The sequence below is a fragment of the Heteronotia binoei genome, chromosome 21 (genome assembly GCF_032191835.1).
Source record: "Heteronotia binoei isolate CCM8104 ecotype False Entrance Well chromosome 21, APGP_CSIRO_Hbin_v1, whole genome shotgun sequence".
NCBI lineage: Eukaryota > Metazoa > Chordata > Lepidosauria > Squamata > Gekkonidae > Heteronotia > Heteronotia binoei.
The window spans coordinates 6,274,446-6,296,294 of NC_083243.1; the positions used below are offsets into that span (position 1 = coordinate 6,274,446).

The 21,849-nt window shown below is 49.1% G+C and overlaps 1 protein-coding gene across 1 annotated transcript in view; it reads left to right on the top strand.

The window, feature by feature from the left end:
• The first annotated feature begins 3,745 nt into the window (after positions 1 to 3,745).
• The window catches only part of SOS2 (SOS Ras/Rho guanine nucleotide exchange factor 2), an 84,206-nt gene continuing 66,102 nt past the window's right edge, over positions 3,746 to 21,849 (top strand). Inside the window, exon 1 of the mRNA XM_060261403.1 lies at positions 3,746 to 3,905. Coding sequence (XP_060117386.1) covers positions 3,816 to 3,905 — 90 coding nt within the window. The 5' untranslated portion in view covers positions 3,746 to 3,815. The remainder of the gene's footprint in view (positions 3,906 to 21,849) is intronic.

Below are 21,849 nucleotides of genomic sequence, written 5' to 3' on the forward strand. Positions count from 1 at the left end.
AAAAACTAATAAGTCACCGGGTCTGGATAGCATACATCCGAGAGTTCTGAAAGAACTCAAAGTTGAACTTGTGGATCTTCTAACAAAAATCTGTAATCTTTCATTGAAATCTGCCTCCGTTCCTGAGGACTGGAAGGTAGCAAATGTTACCCCCATCTTTAAAAAGGGTTCCAGAGGAGATCCGGGAAATTACAGGCCAGTCAGTCTGACTTCAATACCGGGAAAGTTGGTAGAAACCATTATCAAGGACAGAATGAGTCCTTGATGGACACGGGTTATTGAGGAAGACTCAGCATGGGTTCTGTAAGGGAAGATCTTGCCTCACTAACCTGTTATATTTCTTTGAGGGGGTGAACAAACATGTAGACAAAGGAGACCCGATAGATGTTTTTTAGCTTGACTTCCAGAAAGCTTTTGATAAAGTTCCTCATCAAAGGCTCCTTAGAAAGCTTGAGAGTCATGGAGTAAAAGGACAGGTCCTCTTGTGGATCAAAAACTGGCTGAGTAATAGGAAGCAGTGAGTGAGTATAAATGGGCAGTCTTCGCAGTGGAGGACGGTAAGCAGTGGGGTGCCGCAGGGCTCGGTACTGGGTCCCATGCTCTTTAACTTGTTCATAAATTATTTAGAGTTGGGAGTGAGCAGTGAAGTGGCCAAGTTTGCAGATGACACTAAATTGTTCAGGGTGGTGAGAACCAGAGAGGATTGTGAGGAACTCCAAAGGGATCTGTTGAGGCTGGGTGAGTGGGCGTCAACATGGCAGATGTGGTTCAAAGTGGCCAAGTGCAAAGTAATGCACATTGGGGCCAAGAATCCCAACTACAAATACAATTTGATGGGGTGTGAACTGGCAGAGACTAAGAGAGAGAACTTGGGGTCGTGGTAGATAACTCACTGAAAATGTCAAGACAGTGTGCGTTTGCAATAAAAAAGGCCAACGCCATGCTGGTAATTATTAGGAAGGGAATTGAAAACAAATCAGCCAGTATCATAAAGCCCCTGTATAAATTGATGGTGCGGTCTCATTTGGAGTACTGTGTGCAGTTCTGGTTGCCGCACCTCAAAAAGGGTATTATAGCATTGGAGAAAGTCCAGCAAAGGGCAACTAGAATGATTAAAGGGCTGGAACACTTTCCCTATGAAGAAAGTTCGAAACGCTTGGGACTCTTTAGCTTAGAGAAACGTTGACTGCGGGATGACATGATAGAGGTTTACAAGATAATGCATGGGATGGAGAAAGTAGAGAAAGAAGTACTTTTCTCCCTTTCTCACAATACAAGAACTCGTGGGCATTCGATGAAATTGCTGAGCAGACAGGTTAAAACGGATAAAAGGAAGTACTTCTTCACCCAAAGGGTGATTAACATGTAGATTTCACTGGCACAGGAGGTGGTGGCGGCCACAAGCATAGCCACCTTCAAGAGGGGTTTAGATAAAAATATGGAGCAGAGGTCCATCAGTGGCTATTAGCCACAGTGTGTGTGTGCGTGTGTATATATATATATATATATATATATATATATATATATATATATATATATATATATATATATATATATATATATATATAATTTTTTTGCTACTGTGTGACACAGAATGTTGGACTGGATGGGCCGTTGGCCTGATCCAACATGGCTTCTCTTATGTTCTTCTGTGACACAGAGTGTTGGACTGGATGAGCCATTGGCCTGATCCAACAGGGCTTCTCTTATGTTCTTATGTGACACAGTGTTGGACTGGATGGGCCGTTGGCCTGATCCAACATGGCTTCTCTTATGTTCTTCTGTGACACAGAGTGTTGGACTGGATGAGCCATTGGCCTGATCCAACAGGGCTTCTCTTATGTTCTTATGTGACACAGAGTGTTGGACTGGATGAGCCATTGGCCTGATCCAACAGGGCTTCTTATGTGACACAAAGTGTTGGACTGGATGAGCCATTGGCCTGATCCAACATGGCTTCTCTTGTGTTCTTATGTGACACAGAGTGTAGGACTGGATGGGCCACTGGCCTGATCCAACAGGGCTTCTCTTGTGTTCTTATGTGACACAGAGTGTAGGACTGGATGGGCTGTTGGCCTGATCCAACATGGCTTCTCTTATGTTCTTCTGTGACACAGAGTGTTGGACTGGATGAGCCATTGGCCTGATCCAACAGGGCTTCTCTTGTGTTCTTATGTGACACAGAGTGTAGGACTGGATGGGCCACTGGCCTGATCCAACATGGCTTCTCTTATGTTCTTATGTGACACAGAATGTTGGACTGGATGGGCTGTTGGTCTGATCCAACATGGCTTCTCTTATGTTCTTCTGTGACACAGAGTGTTGGACTGGATGAGCCATTGGCCTGATCCAACAGGGCTTCTCTTATGTTCTTATGTGACACAGAGTGTTGGACTGGATGAGCCATTGGCCTGATCTAACAGGGCTTCTCTTATGTTCTTATGTGACACAGAGTGTTGGACTGGATGGGCCATTGGCCTGATCCAACATGGCTTCTCTTGTGTTCTTATGTGACACAGAGTGTAGGACTGGATGGGCCACTGGCCTGATCCAACAGGGCTTCTCTTGTGTTCTTATGTGACACAGAGTGTAGGACTGGATGGGCCATTGGCCTGATCCAACAGGGCTTCTCTTGTGTTCTTATGTGACACAGAGTGTAGGACTGGATGGGCCATTGGCCTGATCCAACAGGGCTTCTCTTGTGTTCTTATGTGACACAGAGTGTAGGACTGGATGGGCCATTGGCCTGATCCAACAGGGCTTCTCTTGTGTTCTTATGTGACACAGAGTGTTGGACTGGAGGGGCCACTGGCCTGATCCAACATGGCTTCTCTTATGTTCTTCTGTGACACAGAGTGTTGGACTGGATGAGCCACTGGCCTGATCCAACAGGGCTTATCTTGTGTTCTTATGTGACACAGAGTGTAGGACTGGAGGGGCCATTGGCCTGATCTAACATGGCTTCTCTTATGTTCTTATGTGACATAGAGTGTTGGACTGGAGGGGCCATTGGCCTGATCTAACATGGCTTCTCTTATGTTCTTATGTGACATAGAGTGTTGGACTAGATGGGCCATTGGCCTGATCCAACACGGCTTCTCTTATGTTCTTATGTGACACAGAGTGTAGGACTGGAGGGGCCATTGGCCTGATCTAACATGGCTTCTCTTATGTTCTTACTGAACTTTTTTCATTCCTTGACTTGAGGTCTTGACAGATGCAGCCTAACATGCAAAGGAGTTCCTGCTCCAAAACAAGCTCTGCGTCTCGTACAACCACTGTCCACCAGCTATATGTAGCTCTACTCACCGCACCCCATTCCACTGTCTGAAGAAGTCTGCATGCATAGGAAAGCTTCCATTCGGAACAAAACTTTGTTGGTCTTAAAGGGGCTCCTGCTTACTTCGTTCCACTAGAATCTGTGATTGCAAAGCAGCTCCTCCCCCACCAGAGGGAGGTCACGGGGCGCCGACCTGCCCGCACCTTCCCTCCCTCCGCGCGGGACACCTGAAGGCACCGCCCCCTCTTGATTGACGCCTCCCGCGACGAGCGGCTCCGCCAGCGCTCTTGCCGTCCTCCGTCGCCAGGGGGCGCAGCGACGCGAGGCTCCTGAGAGGCCGGCCCGCTCGCCCTCTGCGCCTGCGCACTGCGAGCGCGACGGCCGCGGCCCAGGCTTGGCACAGCGGAGCGGCGGCTGCAGCTGGCGGCGGGGCCGGCGGCCCGGATGTGACCGCTGCCGGCCGGGCCGGCGAGGGGGGAGAGAGCGGCGCCCCTCCTCCCGGTAGGCCGCGAGGAGGAGGAGGGAGGCGGAGGCTATGCAGCCGCCTCAGCCGCCCCCCTACGAGTTCCTCAGCGACGAGAACGGGCAGAAATGGCGGGGGCTCCTCGTGCCGGCCCTGCGCAAGGTCAGTCAGTCAGTCAGCCCCGGCCCCGCGTGCGCGCGCACCCCGCCTCCCCTCCCCTCACGAAACAAGCAGCCCCCAACGGTTTTCCCCCCGCGACCGTTTGCCTCGCGTCAACGCGGCCCCGCCCACACGACCCCTCCGCCCCGCGCGGCCGGGAACGCCCCTTTCCCCCTCTTCCTCCAATGGGATCCTCGGGCCCCTCGGAGCCCCGCGCGCTCCCCTCTCCAGCCCAGGCCCCGCCCCCCGCTTGCCCGCTCGGGCTGCCTCCCCTTGGCTTCCTCTTAGCGCAGGGGTGGCCGAACTGTGGCTCTTGCGCACGTATGGTGCGGCTCTCCAGGCCCCCGCTGCCCCATGGAAGTCACTTCTCCAAGGCAAGCCAGCAAGCAGCTTGGAGAATGCGTTTAAAGTTGCTTTCTTTCTACCTCTACCTCCCCCCCCATTTATTTCCTTCCCTCAACACAAGAACGCAAGTGAAGCCATGTTGGATCAGGCAAGTGGCCCATCCAGTGCAACACTCTGTGTCACATAAGAACAGAAGAGAAGCCCTGTTGGATCAGGCCAATGGCCCATCCAGTGCAACACTCTGTGTCACATAAGAACAGAAGAGAAGCCCTGTTGGATCAGGCCAGTGGCCCATCCAGTCCAACACTCTGTGTCACATAAGAACATAAGAGAAGCCATGTTGGATCAGGCAAGTGGCCCATCCAGTGCAACACTCTGTGTCACATAAGAACAGAAGAGAAGCCCTGTTGGATCAGGCCAGTGGCCCATCCAGTGCAACACTCTGTGTCACATAAGAACATAAGAGAAGCCATGTTGGATCAGGCAAGTGGCCCATCCAGTGCAACACTCTGTGTCACATAAGAACAGAAGAGAAGCCCTGTTGGATCAGGCCAATGGCCCATCCAGTCCAACACTCTGTGTCACATAAGAACATAAGAGAAGCCCTGTTGGATCAGGCCAGTGGCCCATCCAGTCCAACACTCTGTGTCACATAAGAACATAAGAGAAGCCGTGTTGGATCAGGCCAATGGCCCTTCCAGTGCAACACTCTGTGTCACATAAGAACATAAGAGAAGCCGTGTTGGATCAGGCCAATGGCCCTTCCAGTGCAACACTCTGTGTCACATAAGAACATAACAGAAGCCATGTTGGATCAGGCCAATGGCCCTTCCAGTGCAACACTCTGTGTCACATAAGAACAGAAGAGAAGCCCTGTTGGATCAGGCCAATGGCCCATCCAGTCCAACATTCTGTGTCACTTAAAAACATAAGAGAAGCCATATTGGATCAGGCCAGTGGCCCATCCAGTCCAACACTCCGTGTCACAGAACATAAGAGAAGCCCTGTTGGATCAGGCCAATGGCTCATCCAGTCCAACGCTCTGTGTCACATAAGTACCTAAGAGAAGCTATGTTGGATCAGGCCAATGGCCCATCCAGTCCAACACTCCGTGTCACATAAGTACCTAAGAGAAGCCCTGTTGGATCAGGCCAATGGCCCATCCAGTCCAACATTCTGTGTCACTTAAGAACATAAGAGAAGCCATATTGGATCAGGCCAGTGGCCCATCCAGTCCAACACTGAAAGAGAGCGATTGGCCCAAGGTCATCCAGCCAGCTGCCATGGCAGGATGGCCAAACTGTGGCTCTTTCGCACGTATTGAGCGGCTCTCCAAGCCCCCACTGCCCCATGGACTGGCTATGAGAAGTCACTTCTCCAAGCCAAGCCAACAAGCAGCTTGGAGAATGCATTTAAAGTTGCTTTCTTTCTACCTCTCCCTCCCCCCATTTATTTCCTTCCTTCCCTCAAACGTCTGATGTTTATGTCTTGCGGCTCTCAAACATCTGTTATATCTTCTTTGTGGCTCTTACATTAAGCAAGTTTGGCCACCCCGCTTTAGTGCATTTTTGGATTGACACTTTCTCTCCCTCCCCCCATCCTGGTTGGGGGTTCTCTACTCGCCCACCTGCCCTCCGTTTTAGCCTCACAACAACAACCCTGTGAGGTGGGGTGGGGAGAGCGATTGGCCCAAGGTCATCCAGCCAGCTGCCATGGCAGGATGGCCAAACTGTGGCTCTTTCACATGTATTGTGTAGCTCTCAAAGCCCCCACTGCCCCATCAGCTGGCCTGGAGAAGGCATTTGTCTCTTTAAATCACTTCTCCAAGCCAGCTGGCAGCTTGGAGAATGCATTTAAAGTTGCTTTCTTTCCACTTCTCTCCTACCTCCCCATGTATTAGTCAACCTGCCTTCCTTCCCTTCCCTTCCCTCCCCTCCCTCCCTGTCTTGCAGTTCTCAAACACCTGACGATCATGTCTTGCGGCTCTCAAACATCTGACATTTATTCTATGCGGCTCTTACGTTAAAGCAAGTTTGGCCACCCCTGGGATGGAGATTTCGAATGTGGCTCTCCCTGTCCTTAACCCAGGGGTGGCTAAACTTACTTAGTGAAAGAGCCACATAGAATAACAACAGATGTTTGAGAGCCACAGTACATGAACATCAGATGTCCCAAGGAAGGACGGAAGATGAGTGGAGAGGGAGAGGTGGAAAGAAAGCAACTTCAACTTTAAGTGCCTTCTCCAAGCGGCCAGCTGGCTTGGCTTGGAGAAGTGCTTTAAAGAGAGAAATGCTGGCAGGGTGGAGGGGGCCACATAATATGTGTGAAAGTCTCGAGCCACAGTTTGGCTACCCCTACCCAAACCTGACGTTGTAACCACTGTGCCATGCTTTCTGGGTGACAGGGGCCCCCTCACTGTATTCCCTGTTTGTTTCACCTTCCTTCTTGTATACCTTGCTTTTCTCCACAGTAGGGACACAAGTAGGTCCCTCTGCTCTCTGTTTTATTCACACAGCAACCCTGTGAGGTCGACCCAGGACAGCCATGTTGATCTGAAGCAGCAGAACGAAGTTTGAGTCCAGGGGCACCTTGAAGACCAACCAAATTTATTCAGGGTATGAATTTTAACGTGCATGCACACATCTGAAGGTAACTGAAGAAGCGTGCATGCACACAAAAGCTTACACCTTGAATAAAACTTTGTGGGTCTTAAAGGTGCTGCTGGGTTCAAGCTTTGATCCTGATAGGTAGGTGTGGCCCGAGGTCACCAGTTAGTTCCCATGGCAAGAGCAAGGGCTCAAACTTGGGACTTCCAGATTCCAGTCCAGCACTCTTGCTGCTGCTACTGCTATTGAATTAATATCCCACCCTATACTCTGAATCTCAGAGTATCAGAGCGGTCACAATCTCCTTTACCTTCCTTCTCCCCCCACCCCACAACAGACACCCTGTAAGGTAGGTGGGAGAGCTCTCCCAGAAGCTGCCCTTTCAAGGACAACTCCTACAAGAATTATGGCCGACCCAAGGCCATTCCAGCAGCTGTGACTGGGGATTCAAACACGGTTCTCCCAGATAAGAGTCCGCGTGCTTAACCATTACACCAGACTGGCTCTTAACCGCCACACCCCCCTGGCTCTCATATTTATACTACTGCTTGTATTCATGCGTCTGATTTTTTAAAAAGTATATGAGAGAGACTGGCCAGTGGTCGTTCTGCGAGCTTCCATGGCACAGGAGGTATTCAAAACTGGGTCTCCCAGATCTTAGCTCAGTTCTTTAACAACTACACCATACTTCCTTTGTGACAACTCCCCCCTCTCACACACACATACTGCCTTCCTTGTTTCTTTCATCTTACTTCATTTATCCCTTGCCTTTCCCCCCCTTTGGAGACTCAGTCACCTGCTCTCCATTTATATCTCACGACAACTCTGTGAGGTAGGTTAGGCTGAGAGTGTGACTGGTCCAGCAGGCTTCCATGTCGCAAGTGGGTTGTTTTTTTCAAAGCTGGCTCTCCTAATTCCTAACCTGACCACTGCAATACCCTTGCTCTGTGCCAAACCCCGTCCCATCTTTCCTATTTGTTTAATCGTAGTTCATTTCACCACCCGATGCAGTTCACCCGTCCTCTGTTTTGATTCTCACATCAGCTTCTTTTCAGTGACTCCACACCACTTGGTCTGTCCTGCTCAGTTTCCCTACCTGTTGCCTAAGCCAAGGGTTTCCCATCCGAGAGCCAGTTTGGTGTAGTGGTTAAGTGTGCGGACTCTTATCTGGGAGAACCGGGTTTGATTCCCCACTCCTCCACTTGCACCTGCTGGAGTGGCCTTGGGTCAGCCATAGCTCTCTTATCTGGGAGAACCGGGTTTGATTACCCACTCCTCCACTTGCAGCTGCTGGAATGGCCTTGGGTCAGCCAGAGCTCTCTTATCTGGGAGAACCGGGTTTGATCACCCACTCCTCCACTTGCAGCTGCTGGAATGGCCTTGGGTCAGCCAGAGCTCTCTTATCTGGGAGAACCGGGTTTGATCCCCCACTCCTCCACTTGCAGCTGCTGGAATGGCCTTGGGTCAGCCAGAGCTCTCTTATCTGGGAGAACAGGGTTTGATTCCCCACTCCTCCACTTGCAGCTGCTGGAATGGCCTTGGGTCAGCCACAGCTCTCTTATCTGGGAGAACAGGGTTTGATTCCCCACTCCTCCACTTGCAGCTGCTGGAATGGCCTTGGGTCAGCCAGAGCTCTCTTATCTGGGAGAACCGGGTTTGATTCCCCACTCCTCCACTTGCAGCTGCTGGAATGGCGTTGGGTCAGCCATAGCTCTCTTATCTGGGAGAACTGGGTTTGATTCCCCACTCCTCCACTTGCACCTGCTGGAGTGGCCTTGGGTCAGCCATAGCTCTGGCAGAGGTTGTCCTTGAAAGGGCAGCTGCTGTGAGAGCCCTCTGCAGCCCTGCCCGCCTCACAGGGTGTCTGTTGTGAGGGAGGAAGGGAAAGGAGATTGCAGGCCACTCTGAGACTCTTCGGAGTGGAGGGCGGGATATAAATCCAATGTCTTCATCATCTTCTTCATCTTCATCCTTCTCTCCACCTCCTGCCACACCAGGTATTCCTTCCAGGTGTCTTCAGCCCAGCTTCAGCCTCAGAAGAAGAAATCCCCACCAGTTTCTCCTAGTGCAGCAGGCTCCTTGCACACCTCGCACAACCTTTTAGTCTAAGTGCATGATTTATTTTAACCCCGCTAGGTCAAATCTTTCCCCCCCTTTCTTTAAAGAAAGGAACAATGTAGTTTCTAAAAAAATATATTGGAGATGTAACAATGCTTTAAAATATGGCATTCGTGTACATCCCTGCATGCTGTTGCACATTCTCTGCGTGCTTTCATAACTGCGGGCGAGTTGCCGCTGCTTTCAATGCCCGTGCGCACTGTAATCTCACCATGCCGCCTTACAGCTGCAACTTCTACCTCTTATGTTATGTTCTTCCTGCTTTTATTTCCGTGCTATGTCATGGGTGTGTCCAAACTTGCTTAATCTAAGAGCCACAGAGAATAAAGGTCAGATGTTTGAGAGCCGCAAGACAGGAAGGAAGGAAGGGAAATCAATGGGGGAGGAGGGAGGGAGAAGTGGAAAGAAAGCAGCTTTACCTTTAAATGTCTTCTTCAAGCCAAACATCGAGGGGTGGCAGGGGCTTCAAGACCCACACAATATGTGTGAAAGAACCATATGTGGCTCCCGAGCCACGATTTGGCCACCCCTGTACTATGTACTTTCTCTGACATCCATTTATGCCTGCGCGCCATCGCCACTGCTGTCTGTACACAAGTACATCGTGCTTATGTCCCTCCACCATTCCTTGTTATCACCATCACCATCACCATCCCCACTCGCACCTCTCCACTCTTTTCATGCACAGTTTTCCTTTCTGACTATCATCTTTTTAATTTCACACTTAACGTCCCTTAACATGGTGGTAGAAAGCGCTGCCAAGTAGCGATGACCCGAAGGGAGAAACATTCGGAAGAGGTTTGCCGTTGCCTGCCTAGCAACCTTTGATAGACTCCCATCCAGATTGTAAGCAGAGCTCACCCTGCTCAGAGAGCCAGTTTGGTGTAGTGGATGTGGGCGGACTCTAATCTGGGAGAACCGGGTTTGATTCCCCACTCTTCCACTTGTAGCTGCTGGAATGGCCTTGGGTCAGCCATAGCTCCTGCAGAGCTGTCCTTGAAAGGGCAGCTGCTGTGAGAGCCCTCTCCAGCCCCACCCACCTCACAGGGTGTCTGCTGTGGGGGAGGAAGGGAAAGGAGATTGTAGGCTGCTCTGAGACTCTGTCCTTGAAAGGGCAACTTCTGGGAGAGCCCTCTCAGCCCCACCCATCTCACAGGGTGTCTGTTGTGGGAGAGGAAGGGAAAGGAGATTGTAGGCTGCTCTGAGACTCTGTCCTTGAAAAGGCAACTTCTGGGAGAGCTGCTCTGAGACTCTCAGCCCCACCCATCTCACAGGGTGTCTGTTGTGGGGGAGGAAGGGAAAGGAGATTGTAGGCTGCTCTGAGACTCTGTCCTTGAAAGGGCAACTTCTAGGGCAACTTCTGGGAGAGCCCTCTCAGCCCCACCCACCTCACAGGGAAAGGAGATTGTAGGCTGCTCTGAGACTCTGTCCTTGAAAGGGCAACTTCTGGGAGAGCCCTCTCAGCCCCACCCACCTCACAGGGTGTCTGTTGTTGGGGAGGAAGGTAAAGGAGATTGTGAGCCACTCTGAGACTCTAAGATTCAGAGAGGAGGGTGGGATATAAATCCAATATCATCTTCTTAGCTTTTGAGATCTGACCAGATGAGGCTAGCTTGGGCCATCCGGATCAAGGTGTCCTTAACATACTGCTGGAAAAAAACCCACTTGTAATTGACATGTGGCTTGGGTACTACGCTTGTACTATTTACATCACAGCAATTCCCTCTCACTATTGCTATTTTTTCATTGAATGTTTTCACTGCCTTCCTCACGGAACTCACCTCCTGCTGGTATCTTTCCTTCTTATGTACGCAGATGCAACCCATTCATCTTGATTAGACAAGGCACCTCAGGGTTTCTGTATCTGCCCGGGTGTGCTCTGAATGTACTCTGTAGTACCCATTGTTTTTTAGGCTTAGGGGATTTAGTCTCAATGCATGGAGTGCCTCCAAAACTCTCTGGTGAGTTGTGTTTTAGGCAGAGAACGGTTGGGGGTGGAATTTTACATGAGTTGTTTAGAGCTAACCGAAGTTAGAGTTGAAATTGGTCTAGGCGAGGTGCAGGTTGCGACAGGTTTCCTGTGTCAGTCTGTGCGTGTGCTCGTCCCTGCAGTAATCTTCCATGAACTCGGATGCCTGAGAATGGTGAAAAAGTGTAATTCACTGCCGGAGGAATAAATAGCTTTAAATAGGGATTAGATCAGGGGTGGCCAAACTTGCTCTCAATGTAAGAGCCATATAGAATAAAAGTCAGATGTTTGAGAGCCACAAGATATGAACATCAGATGTTTGAGAGCTGGAAGGCAAGCAGGCAAATAGATGGGGAGGGAGAGGTGGAAAGAAAGCAGCGTTAACTTTAAATGCATTCTCCAAGGTGCTGGCTAGAGGGGAAGACCTCAGCCTCTCTGCCCTGTTGTTGGCCATCCAGAGGAACCTGTTGGCTACTGTGTGAGACAGGGTGCTGAACTCGAGCTATGGCTGACCCAAGGCCATTCCAGCAGCTGCAAGTGGAGGAGTGGGGAATCAAACCAGGTTCTCCCAGATAAGGTTGGGGCCAGGACTGAAAAAGCCCTGGCTCTAGGCGAGGCGAGGCGGGAGTCTCTTGGGCCGGGGATGGCCAACAGATGTTGGGAGGCCAAATGTAATGACCTCCTGAGGATATATGGAAAGAGACGGTCCCGCAGATATGTTGATCCCAGGCTGCATAAGGCTTTAAATGTTAGCTCTAGAACCTTGAAGCGGATCCGGTACTCGATGGGCAGCCGGTGGAGACTGTGGAGCGCCGATTGAATGCCCACCCGTAAAGGCGGTGCAGTCAGCAGGCGAGCCGCCGCATTCTGCACCCGCTGCGGTTTCCGGATCAGTCTCAAGGGTAAGCCCGTATAGAGCGAATTACAGTAGTCTAGTCTGGAAGTGACCATTGCATGGATCACTGTAGCCAGGTCCTGAGGGGATAGAGATGGTGCTAGCTGCCTGATCTGCTGAAGATAACAAAAGGCAGACCTGGCAACCATCGTGATCCGGCCCTCCATGGAAAGGGAGGCATCCAAGGTCACTCCCAAGCTCCTAACCTTTTCGGCTGGCCCCAATGTGACACTGTCCAAAGCTGGGAGCTGGATGCACCTACCCACCCCACCCTGACTCAGGTACAGGACTCAGGTAGAGTCTCCTGGCTATTCTACACACAATGCTATACAATAATTAATTAATTGTAAAGAAATACTGTAAGAGTGTTAATGTTTTAAGCACATTTGCATTTTGAGCATCCATTACAAAGTTTATATCTCTGGCACCTGGCATTGCATTTTATGGCACTCATGGCCCGATTCAGTACTCGGAACAAATGAGTTTAACACCTCTGGTTTAGATTGCTTCTCTCACCCATAGGGTGAGTTTCTTAGGTCTGGGTATTGACCTTTTAAGCCCTCTGTGGTGAGGGGCCTGTCTGTCTGTGAGACTGCTTTTCTCCACATGTTCCCCAGAGAGCACTGCATTCAGGGACAAAAAAAAAATCTACTGTCCATCCCTGGACCAAAGGAGGATAGGTTGCGTTTGACATGGGCTAGGGCCTTCTCGGTGGCAGCACCAGAACTGTGGAATGCTCTCCCGGAGGCCATAAGGGCCCTGAGGGATCTTAAGAACATAAGAGAAGCCATGTTGGATCAGGCCAATGGCCCATCCAGTCCAACACTCTGTGTCACACAGTGGCCAAAAAAATTACACACACACACACACACACACTGTGGCTAATAGCCACTGATGGACCTCTGCTCCATATTTTTATCTAACCCCCTCTTGAAGCTGGCTATGCTTGTAGTCACCACCAACTCCTGTGGCAGTGAATTCCACATGTGAATCACCCTTTGGGTGAAGAAGGACTTCCTTTTATCCATTTTAACCCGACTGCTCAGCAATTTCATCGAATGCCCACGAGTTCTTGTATTGTGAGAAAGGGAGAAAAGTACCTCTTTCTCTACTTTCCCCATCCCATGCATTACTTTCTACTTTCCGCAGGGCCTGTAAGACCGAGTTGTTCCGACAGGCCTTTGATATCTAGCTGGGAGAGAACTGCCAGCCCACAGGGACGGTGGCTCAGTGGTAGAGCATCTGCTTGGGAAGCAGAAGGTCCCAGGTTCAATCCCCGGCATCTCCAAAAAAGGGTCCAGGCAAATAGGTGTGAAAAACCTCAGCTTGAGACCCTGGAGAGCCGCTGCCAGTCTGAGAAGACAATACTGACTTTGATGGACCGAGGGTCTGATTCAGTATAAGGCAGCTTCGTATGTTCATATTTGTTCACATCGTTATAGAGTTACTATGTGATCCCCATCAGAAAAGAAGAACCCACTTATATTGCAGTGGTACAGCACCACGAAATGGTTTTAAATTGTAACCATGTTTTATTAGTTTTAACTTGTAAATATGAATGTTGTTAGCCGCCCTGAGTCCGCTTGCGGAGGGGGCGGGAGAGAAATTTACAGTTAAAAAAAGAAGGGTTTGTGAAAGCCGTAGGCGGCGGTAGGATCGCGAAATCTTGTATGTGACAAGAAAGGGGGGGGGGGGCAGGAGCTGCTAATTCATGGTTAGCATACCTAATGAAAGTAAATCAGTAGGTATATAGTGGATTGTCTTATTTTAAGAATATCTATAATTTGCAGAACTACAACTGTCATGGCAGATCTTGCTGCTCCTTCAGCACCACCTGTGTTATGCTGAATGGTTCCTTGGAAGTCAGGCTTAACTGGGTCCAGGATCTGAATATTTTGAAATTTCAGCTCACGTTTGTGAACTCAGTTTCATTGTGCATACATCCTGCTCTTCCGTCAGGAACTTCAGGCCCACTTAAGCATTTTACATAGTTTCCAAGCATGATTCATTCTTCTAAAATAAACGCGTCAGCTCCTTAGGAGTCCAGGAAACACTGTGTTTATTTATTTATGTAGAATATTTCTCTGCCACCTCTTCAGAATCCTGCCCGAGGCAGCTTACGATTAAAAACTGCCGTTTGAAAAACGAACTGTTAAAAACACACTCAAGACATTTGAAAAAGTAAATCTGCCTCCGTTCCTGAGGACTGGAAGGTAGCAAATGTCACCCCCATCTTTAAAAGGGGTTCCAGAGGAGATCCGGGAAATTACAGGCCAGTCAGTCTGACTTCAATACTGGGAAAGTTGGTAGAAACCATTTATCAAGGACAGAATGAGTAGGCACATTGATGAACACGGGTTATTGAGGAAGACTCAGCATGGGTTCTGTAAGGGAAGAACTTGCCACACTAACCTGTTACATTTCTTTGAGGGGGTGAACAAACATATGGACAAAGGAGACCCGATAGATGTTGTTTACCTTGACTTCCAGAAAGCTTTTGATAAAGTTCCTCATCAAAGGCTCCTTAGAAAGCTTGAGAGTCATGGAGTAAAAGGACAGGTCCTCTTGTGGATCAAAAATTGGCTGAGTAATAGGAAGCAGAGAGTGAGTATAAATGGGCAGTCTTCGCAGTGGAGGACGGTAAGCAGTGGGGTGCCGCAGGGCTCGGTACTGGGTCCCATGCTCTTTAACTTGTTCATAAATGATTTAGAGTTGGGAGTGAGCAGTGAAGTGGCCAAGTTTGCGGATGACACTAAATTGTTCAGGGTGGTGAGAACCAGAGAGGATTGTGAGGCACTCCAAAGGATCTGTTGAGGCTGGGTGAGTGGGCGTCAATGTGGCAGATGCGGTTCAGTGTGGCCAAGTGCAAAGTAATGCACATTGGGGCCAAGAATCCCAGCTACAAATACAAGTTGATGGGGTGTGAACTGGCAGAGACTGACCAAGAGAGAGATCTTGGGGTCATAGTAGATAACTCACTGAAAATGTCAAGACAGTGTGCGTTTGCAATAAAAAAGGCCAACGCCATGCTGGCAATTTTAGGAAGGGAATTGAAAACAAATCAGCCAGTATCATAATGCCCCTGTATAAATCGATGGTGTGGTCTCATTTGGAGTACTGTGTGCAGTTCTGTGTGCAGTTGGGGTCATGGTAGATAACTCACTGAAAATGTCAAGACAGGGAATTGAAAACAAATCTGCCAGTATCATAATGCCCCTGTATAAATCGATGGTGTGGTCTCATTTGGAGTACTGTGTGCAGTTCTGGTCGCCGCACCTCAAAAAGGATATTATCGCATTGGAGAAAGTCCAGAAAGGGGCAACTAGAATGATTAAAGGGCTGGAACACTTTCCCTATGAAGAAAGGTTGAAACGCTTGGGACTTTTTAGCTTGGAGAAACGTCGACTGCGGGGTGACATGATAGAGGTTTACAAGATAATGCATGGGATGGAGAAAGTAGAGAAAGAAGTACTTTTCTCCCTTTCTCACAATACAAGAACTCGTGGCCATTCGATGAAATTGCTGAGCAGACAGGTTAAAACGGATAAAAGGAAGTATTTCTTCACCCAAAGGGTGATTAACATGTGGAATTCACTGCCACAGGAGGTGGTGGCGGCCACAAGCATAGCCACCTTCAAGAGGGGGTTAGATAAATATATGGAGCAGATTTTTTTTTTGGTCACTGTGTGACACAGTGTGTTGGACTGGATGGGCCATTGGCCTGATCCAACATGGCTTCTCTTATGTTCTTAGGTGACACAGAGTGTTGGACTGGATGGGCTGTTGGCCTGATCTAACATGGCTTCTCCTATGTTCTTATGTTCTTAATTCCCCTTTTAGATCATCGTTTTTGGTGGTCAAGGTAGATCTTTGTGGTCTCTGTGCGGTCCCACACATTGGTGCTGCAAGAGAGCAGAGACTTTACCTCGGAGACTGATTAGCTAGCCTCCAAGTCTTTGCTGTGCTGGGGAGCAGGCATGGTGCGTCCAGTAGCATCTTCGAATCCAACAGCTGTTTCAGGAGGGACGCTTTCAAGAGTCAAGGCTCCTTCCAGACCCAACACAGCTACCCTCCAAAACTATCTTGGTGGCAAAGCGTTCTAGCTTGTTCCTGTAGAGGTGACTGAATGGCCAACTCTGTTTCATTCTCTGATGGCTACCACTTTAGATCCATCCAAAAGTAAGACTTGACGGACAGAATAAAACAAATCCTTGCTGTAACCTTGCACGTTGTTAGAAGAAGAAGACCGCAGATTTATACCCTGCCCTTCTCTCTGAATCAGAGTCTCAGAGCGGCTCACAATCTCCTTTATCTCCTTCCCCCAAAACAGACACCCTGTGAGGTGGGTGGGGCTGAGAGAGCTCTGACAGAAACTGCCCTTTCAAGGACAACTACTATGAGAGCTACGGCTAACCCAAGGCCATTCCAGCAGGTGCAAGTGGAGGAGTGGGGAATCCTCCACATACTTAACCACTACACCAAACTGGCTCTCTAGTTCCTAGTTCTGTTCCGATTAGTGGGCTTTACCTAGGTGTAACTAAAGGCTTAACTGCACTGTGTCTCCCAGCTCATAACAGCTTGAGCAGTAACTTTACTAGTTTTCATGGATGGTTTTTCAAAAGGACAAAATATCCATGTAGCAGAGTAATACTGCACGTACATGCAAGCTTTGCTGGTAGTAAACGGTCTGCAGCCTTACTTCTGGGTAATTGTGCATGGGATTGCACTGTCAGACAATAGGCAAAGAGAGTCAGCCCACTTATCCAAACATAAATGTAGGTGTAGAGGCGGAAAACAGATCCCGACATGATTTGAGTGGGCACACTTTTCTTCAGGGGATAAGCTTTTTCCATTCAGTTTTTCAGTCGAGTTGCTTTCTGTAGGCATATTTCTAAGGTGATGCAGTTAATTGTGCCTGATAATATTTTCAACCTTCTCTGAGACGCAACAGGAGTAGGAAATGCCTACAGTCCATGTGCGTTCACGTACAGATACCGTGCAGTCTGCTTACGCCCAGAGAAACTCATCGCATATAGAACTTCTCATATGCCTGAGACCCCCAGACCTTGTTGTTTTGACAGGATTGGTAGAAGACTGAAGGCAGGGACACAAACGTGTGAAGTAGTAGGAAAAATCATAACTACGGGACTTTGGGAAAGGTACGCCAAAAAAATCTTGTGGGTCTAAGATGCTACTGGACTGGGATCTTGGACTGGAATCTTGGGTATATTCCGCCCCCAAAATAGCTGACAAATCAGGAGAGCCAGTTTGGGGTAGTGGTTAAGTGTGCGGACTCTTATCTGGGAGAACCGGGTTTGATTCCCCACTCCTCCACTTGCAGCTGCTGGAATGGCCTTGGGTCAGCCAGAGCTCTGGCAGAGGTTGTCCTTGAAAGGGCAGCTGCTGGGAGAGCCCTCTCCAGCCCCACCCACCTCACAGGGTGTCTGTTGTGGAGGAGGAAGGGAAAGGAGATTGCAGGCCGCTCTGAGACTCTGTCCTTGAAAGGGCAGCTGCTGTGAGAGCCCTCTCCAGCCCCACCCACCTCACAGGGTGTCTGTTGTGGGGGAGGAAGGGAAAGGAGATTGTAGGCCGCTCTGAGACTCTTTGGAGTGGAGGGCGGGATATAAATCCAATATCATCTTCTTCTTCTTCTTCATACTTAGGAGAAAAACAAGCTGATAGAAGAGGTTTGAGAATGAGAATTCTGCACCTTTGGGTGTCTTATAGTTTTTTTTTTTACTGGGACTTGTCTACATCTCCATATATTTGGTAGTCTAAGGCTGAAGTGTTGAGACTGTTTTCCTGGGAGTGAGCCCTATTTAATACAGTGGGGCTTCCTTTTGAGTAGACCTGCTTAGGGTTGTTGTGGATATGAGGCTCACTGGCTTAGTTTTCACACTAGGGAAGAAGCAAAAAGTTTTCCTGCTGAATGTATATAGAATCATAGAGTTGGAAGGGATCTCCAGGGTCAGCTAAGAAGAAGACTGCAGATTTATACCCTGTCTTCTCTCTGAATCAGAGACTCAGAGTGGCTTACAATCTCCTACACCTACATTTATGTTTGGAGAGCCAGTTTGGTGTAGTGGTTAAGTGTGCGGCCTCTTATCTGGGAGAACCGGGTTTGATTCCCCACTCCTCCACTTGCACCTGCTAGCTTGGCCTTGGGTCAGCCATAGCTCTGGCAGAGGTTGTCCTTGAAAGGGCAGCTGCTGTGAAAGCCCTCTCAGCCCCACCCACCTCACAGGGTGTCTGTTGTGGGGGAGGAAGGTAAAGGAGATTGTGAGCCGCTCTGAGACTCTTTGGAGTGGAGGGCGGGATATAAATCCAATATCATCTTCTTCAATATCTTCTACATCTTCTCCCCCCCACACCCTGTGAGGTAGGTGGGGCTGAGAGGGCTACCACAGCAGCTGCCCTTTCAAGGACAAACGCTGCGATAGCTCTGGCTGACCCAAGGCCATCCCAGCAGCTGTGTGCGGAGACATGGGGAATCAAACCCGGATCTCCCAGATAAGAGTCCACGCACTTAACTGCTGCAGCAAACTGGCTCTCTAATCCAACCCCCCGCCCAATGCAGGAAACTCACAAATACCTCCCCCTAAATTCACAAGATCTTCATTGCTGTCAGATGGCCATCTAGCCTCCGTTTAAAAACCTGGAGGGCTCACCGCCTCCTGAGGAAGCCTGTCCCACTGAGGAACTGAGTTGAATTATTCGCAGCCTCCAGCACAGAGTTTGATAAATCCCGTGTGGCCACGGCATCTAGAGATCCCTTTGTGGCTCCTGGTCTTTTCAGCAGTGCTTTTACTGTGGTGAGAGCCTCAGTAGACGCAGAAAGCTTATTTATCATTTCATATCAGAATGTTTTGTTGTATAATATAAAACCGCACATAAGTGAAGTTCTTGTAAATTCTTATTTTTATGTTGGCTTGATTCTATAATGGTTGACGATTGCTTTCAATACTGGCTCCGTTATTCAGTTTCTGTACAGTATTTCTATATCGACGCCATTGTTTTTCAGTGGGTCTTTTAAGAACATAAGAGAAGCCATGTTGGATCAGGCCAATGGCCCTTGCAGTCCAACACTCTGTGTCACACAGTGGCCAAATAAACCAGGTGTCATCGGGAGGTCCATCAGTGGGGCCAGGACACTAGAAGCCCTCCCACTGTTGCCCCCTCACAAGCACCAAGAATACAGAGCATCACTGCCCCGGACATAAGAACATAAGAGAAGCCATGTTGGATCAGGCCAATGGCCCCTCCAGTCCAACACTCTGTGTCACATAAGAACATAAGAGAAGCCCTGTTGGATCAGGCCAATGGCCCATCCAGTCCAACACTCTGTGTCACATAAGAACATAAGAGAAGCCATGTTGGATCAGGCCAATGGCCCATCCAGTCCAACACTCTGTGTCACATAAGAACATAAGAGAAGCCATGTTGGATCAGGCCAATGGCCCTTCCAGTCCAACACTCTGTGTCACATAAGAACATAAGAGAAGCCATGTTGGATCAGGCCAATGGCCCATCCAGTCCAACACTCTGTGTCACATAAGAACATAAGAGAAGCCATGTTGGATCAGGCCAATGGCCCCTCCAGTCCAACACTCTGAGTCACGTAAGAACATAAGAGAAGCCATGTTGGATCAGGCCAATGGCCCATCCAGTCCAACTCTCTGTGTCACAGAAGAGATTTATTTCTATGCTACACCAGTTTTGCCCTGACCTGAATAGCTCAGACTAGCCCAGAGCAGGGGCGGCCCAGGATAATATTTTGATGGAAGGCCATCAAAGAATACCAGGGTTGCCACGCAGAGGCAGGCAATGGCAAACCACCTGTGAACGTCTCTTGCCTTAAAAACCCCAAAAGTCAGGTGTGACCAACAGTACTTTCGGAATAGGCTTAGTACAGTTAGAGACCAACACCACAACCATTTTGGAATAGGCTTAGTATAGTTACAGGCAGGGGTGGAATTCTAGCAGGAGCTCCTTTGCATATTAGGCCACACAGCCCTGATGTAGCCAATCCTCCGAGAGCTTACAAAAAAGAGCCTTGTAAGCTCTCGGAGGATTGGCTACATTATGGGTGTGTGGCCTAATATGCAAAGGAGCTCCTGCTAGAATTCCACCCCTGGTTATGGAACAATGTGAACACTTTAGGGTTAGGTTTTGGGGTAGCGATAACTAGAAAGGGCAGTCATTAAAATGCAAAGGCTGAAAATGAGTCTGGTTCCTAAATTTTTGGGCCGGCTCCTAGAGCCACAGAAAATTTGTTAAGGCCTGCTCTAGTAGCACTTGCTTGTTGTTTCCACTCATTCAGCCCCTTTTTCAGAGTTATAGAGGCAGTTGACTTTCAGTTCATGAAGTAACATGATGTTGTAAGCCGCCCTGAGTCCGCTTGCGGAGAAGGTGGGATATAAATTGAAAGTAATAAATAAATAAAATAAATAAATAAATAAGAGAAGCCATGTTTGATCAGGCCAGTGGCCCATCCAGTCCAACACTCTGTGTCACACAGTGGCCAAAAAACCTAGGTGCCACAGGAGGTCCATCAGTGGGGCCAGGACACTAGAAATCCTCCCACTGTGCCTCTTCCCCCAGCACTAAGAATAGAAGAAGACTCCACATTAATACCCTACCCTTCTCTCTGAATCAGAGACTCAGAGCAGCTTACAATCTCTCATATCTTCTCCCCCAACACCAGACACCCTGTGAGGTAGGTGGGACTGAGAGAACTCTCCCAGAAGTTGCCCTTTCAAGGACAACTCCTACGAAAGCTATGGCTAACCCAAGGCCATTCCAGCAGGTGCAAGTGGAAGAGTGGGGAATCAAACCCAGTTCTCCCAGATAAGAGTCTGCGCACTTAACCACTACACCAAACTGGGTCTCTACAGAGCATCACTGCCCCAGACAGAGTTCCATCTATTCCAAGGGTGGGGAACCTTCATCCTGAGGGCTGTATACGGCCCTCAATGTCACTTGGTGTGGCCCTCGGGGATTGCTGGACCAAACCGAGCCATGTGGCAGCCTCCCTGGGGCCTGGCTGGCCAGCGAGGATTGTGGGGCCCAACCGCACTGTGCAGTAGCCTCCCCAGGGCCAGGCAGGGATCACAGGACCCAGACGTACTGTGCGGCAGCCTCCCTTGGGCCTGGCCGGCCGACCAGAATTGCTGCAGGGCCTGGAAAAGTTACTGCCACAGTTCAGTTTGCACTTGATTATCCCAGAGGGTGTGGCCTAATATGCTAATGAGTGTGTGACCTAATATGCTAATATTAAGGGATGTGGTCTAATATGCTACTGAGTTCCTTCTGGGCTTTCTCTACAAAAAAGCCATGGACCTTTGCATTTGCCTAGGGCAGTGGGCCGTGTGTGTGTGCGTGCCAGATTAGGCTCTCCCCACAGGACTTCAAATAGAAAAACAATTATTTGCATTAATTTTGCTGGCCTGAATCATTCTCCCTCGGCGGAACACTTTTTTAAGTCGATAATTTTTCACGGCCCGTGAATGATGTTATAAATATCCATATGGCCCTTGGCAGAAAAAAGGTTCCCCACCACTGATCTATACCCTGTGGCTAATAGCCTCTGATGGATCAGTGCTCCGTATGTTTATGCAATCTCCTCTTGAAGCTATGTTTGTAGCCGCCACCACCTCCTGTGGCAGAGAATTCCATGTGTTAATCACCCTTTGGGGGAAGAAGGACTTCCTTTTATCCGTTCTAACTCGACTGCGCAGCAATTTTATGGAGTGTCCACGAGCTCTTGTATTGTGAGAATGGGAGAAAAGGACTTCTTTCTCTTCCTTCTCTATCCCACGCATAATCTTGTAACCCTCTATCATGTCACCGTGCAGTCGACGTTTCTCCAAGCTAAAGAGCCCCAAGCGTTTTAACCTTTCTTCGTAGGGAAAGTGTTCCAACCCTTTAATCATTCTAGTTGCCCTTTTCTGCACTTTTTCCAATGCTATAATATCTTTTTTGAGGTGTGGTGACCAGAATTGTACACAGTAAAAT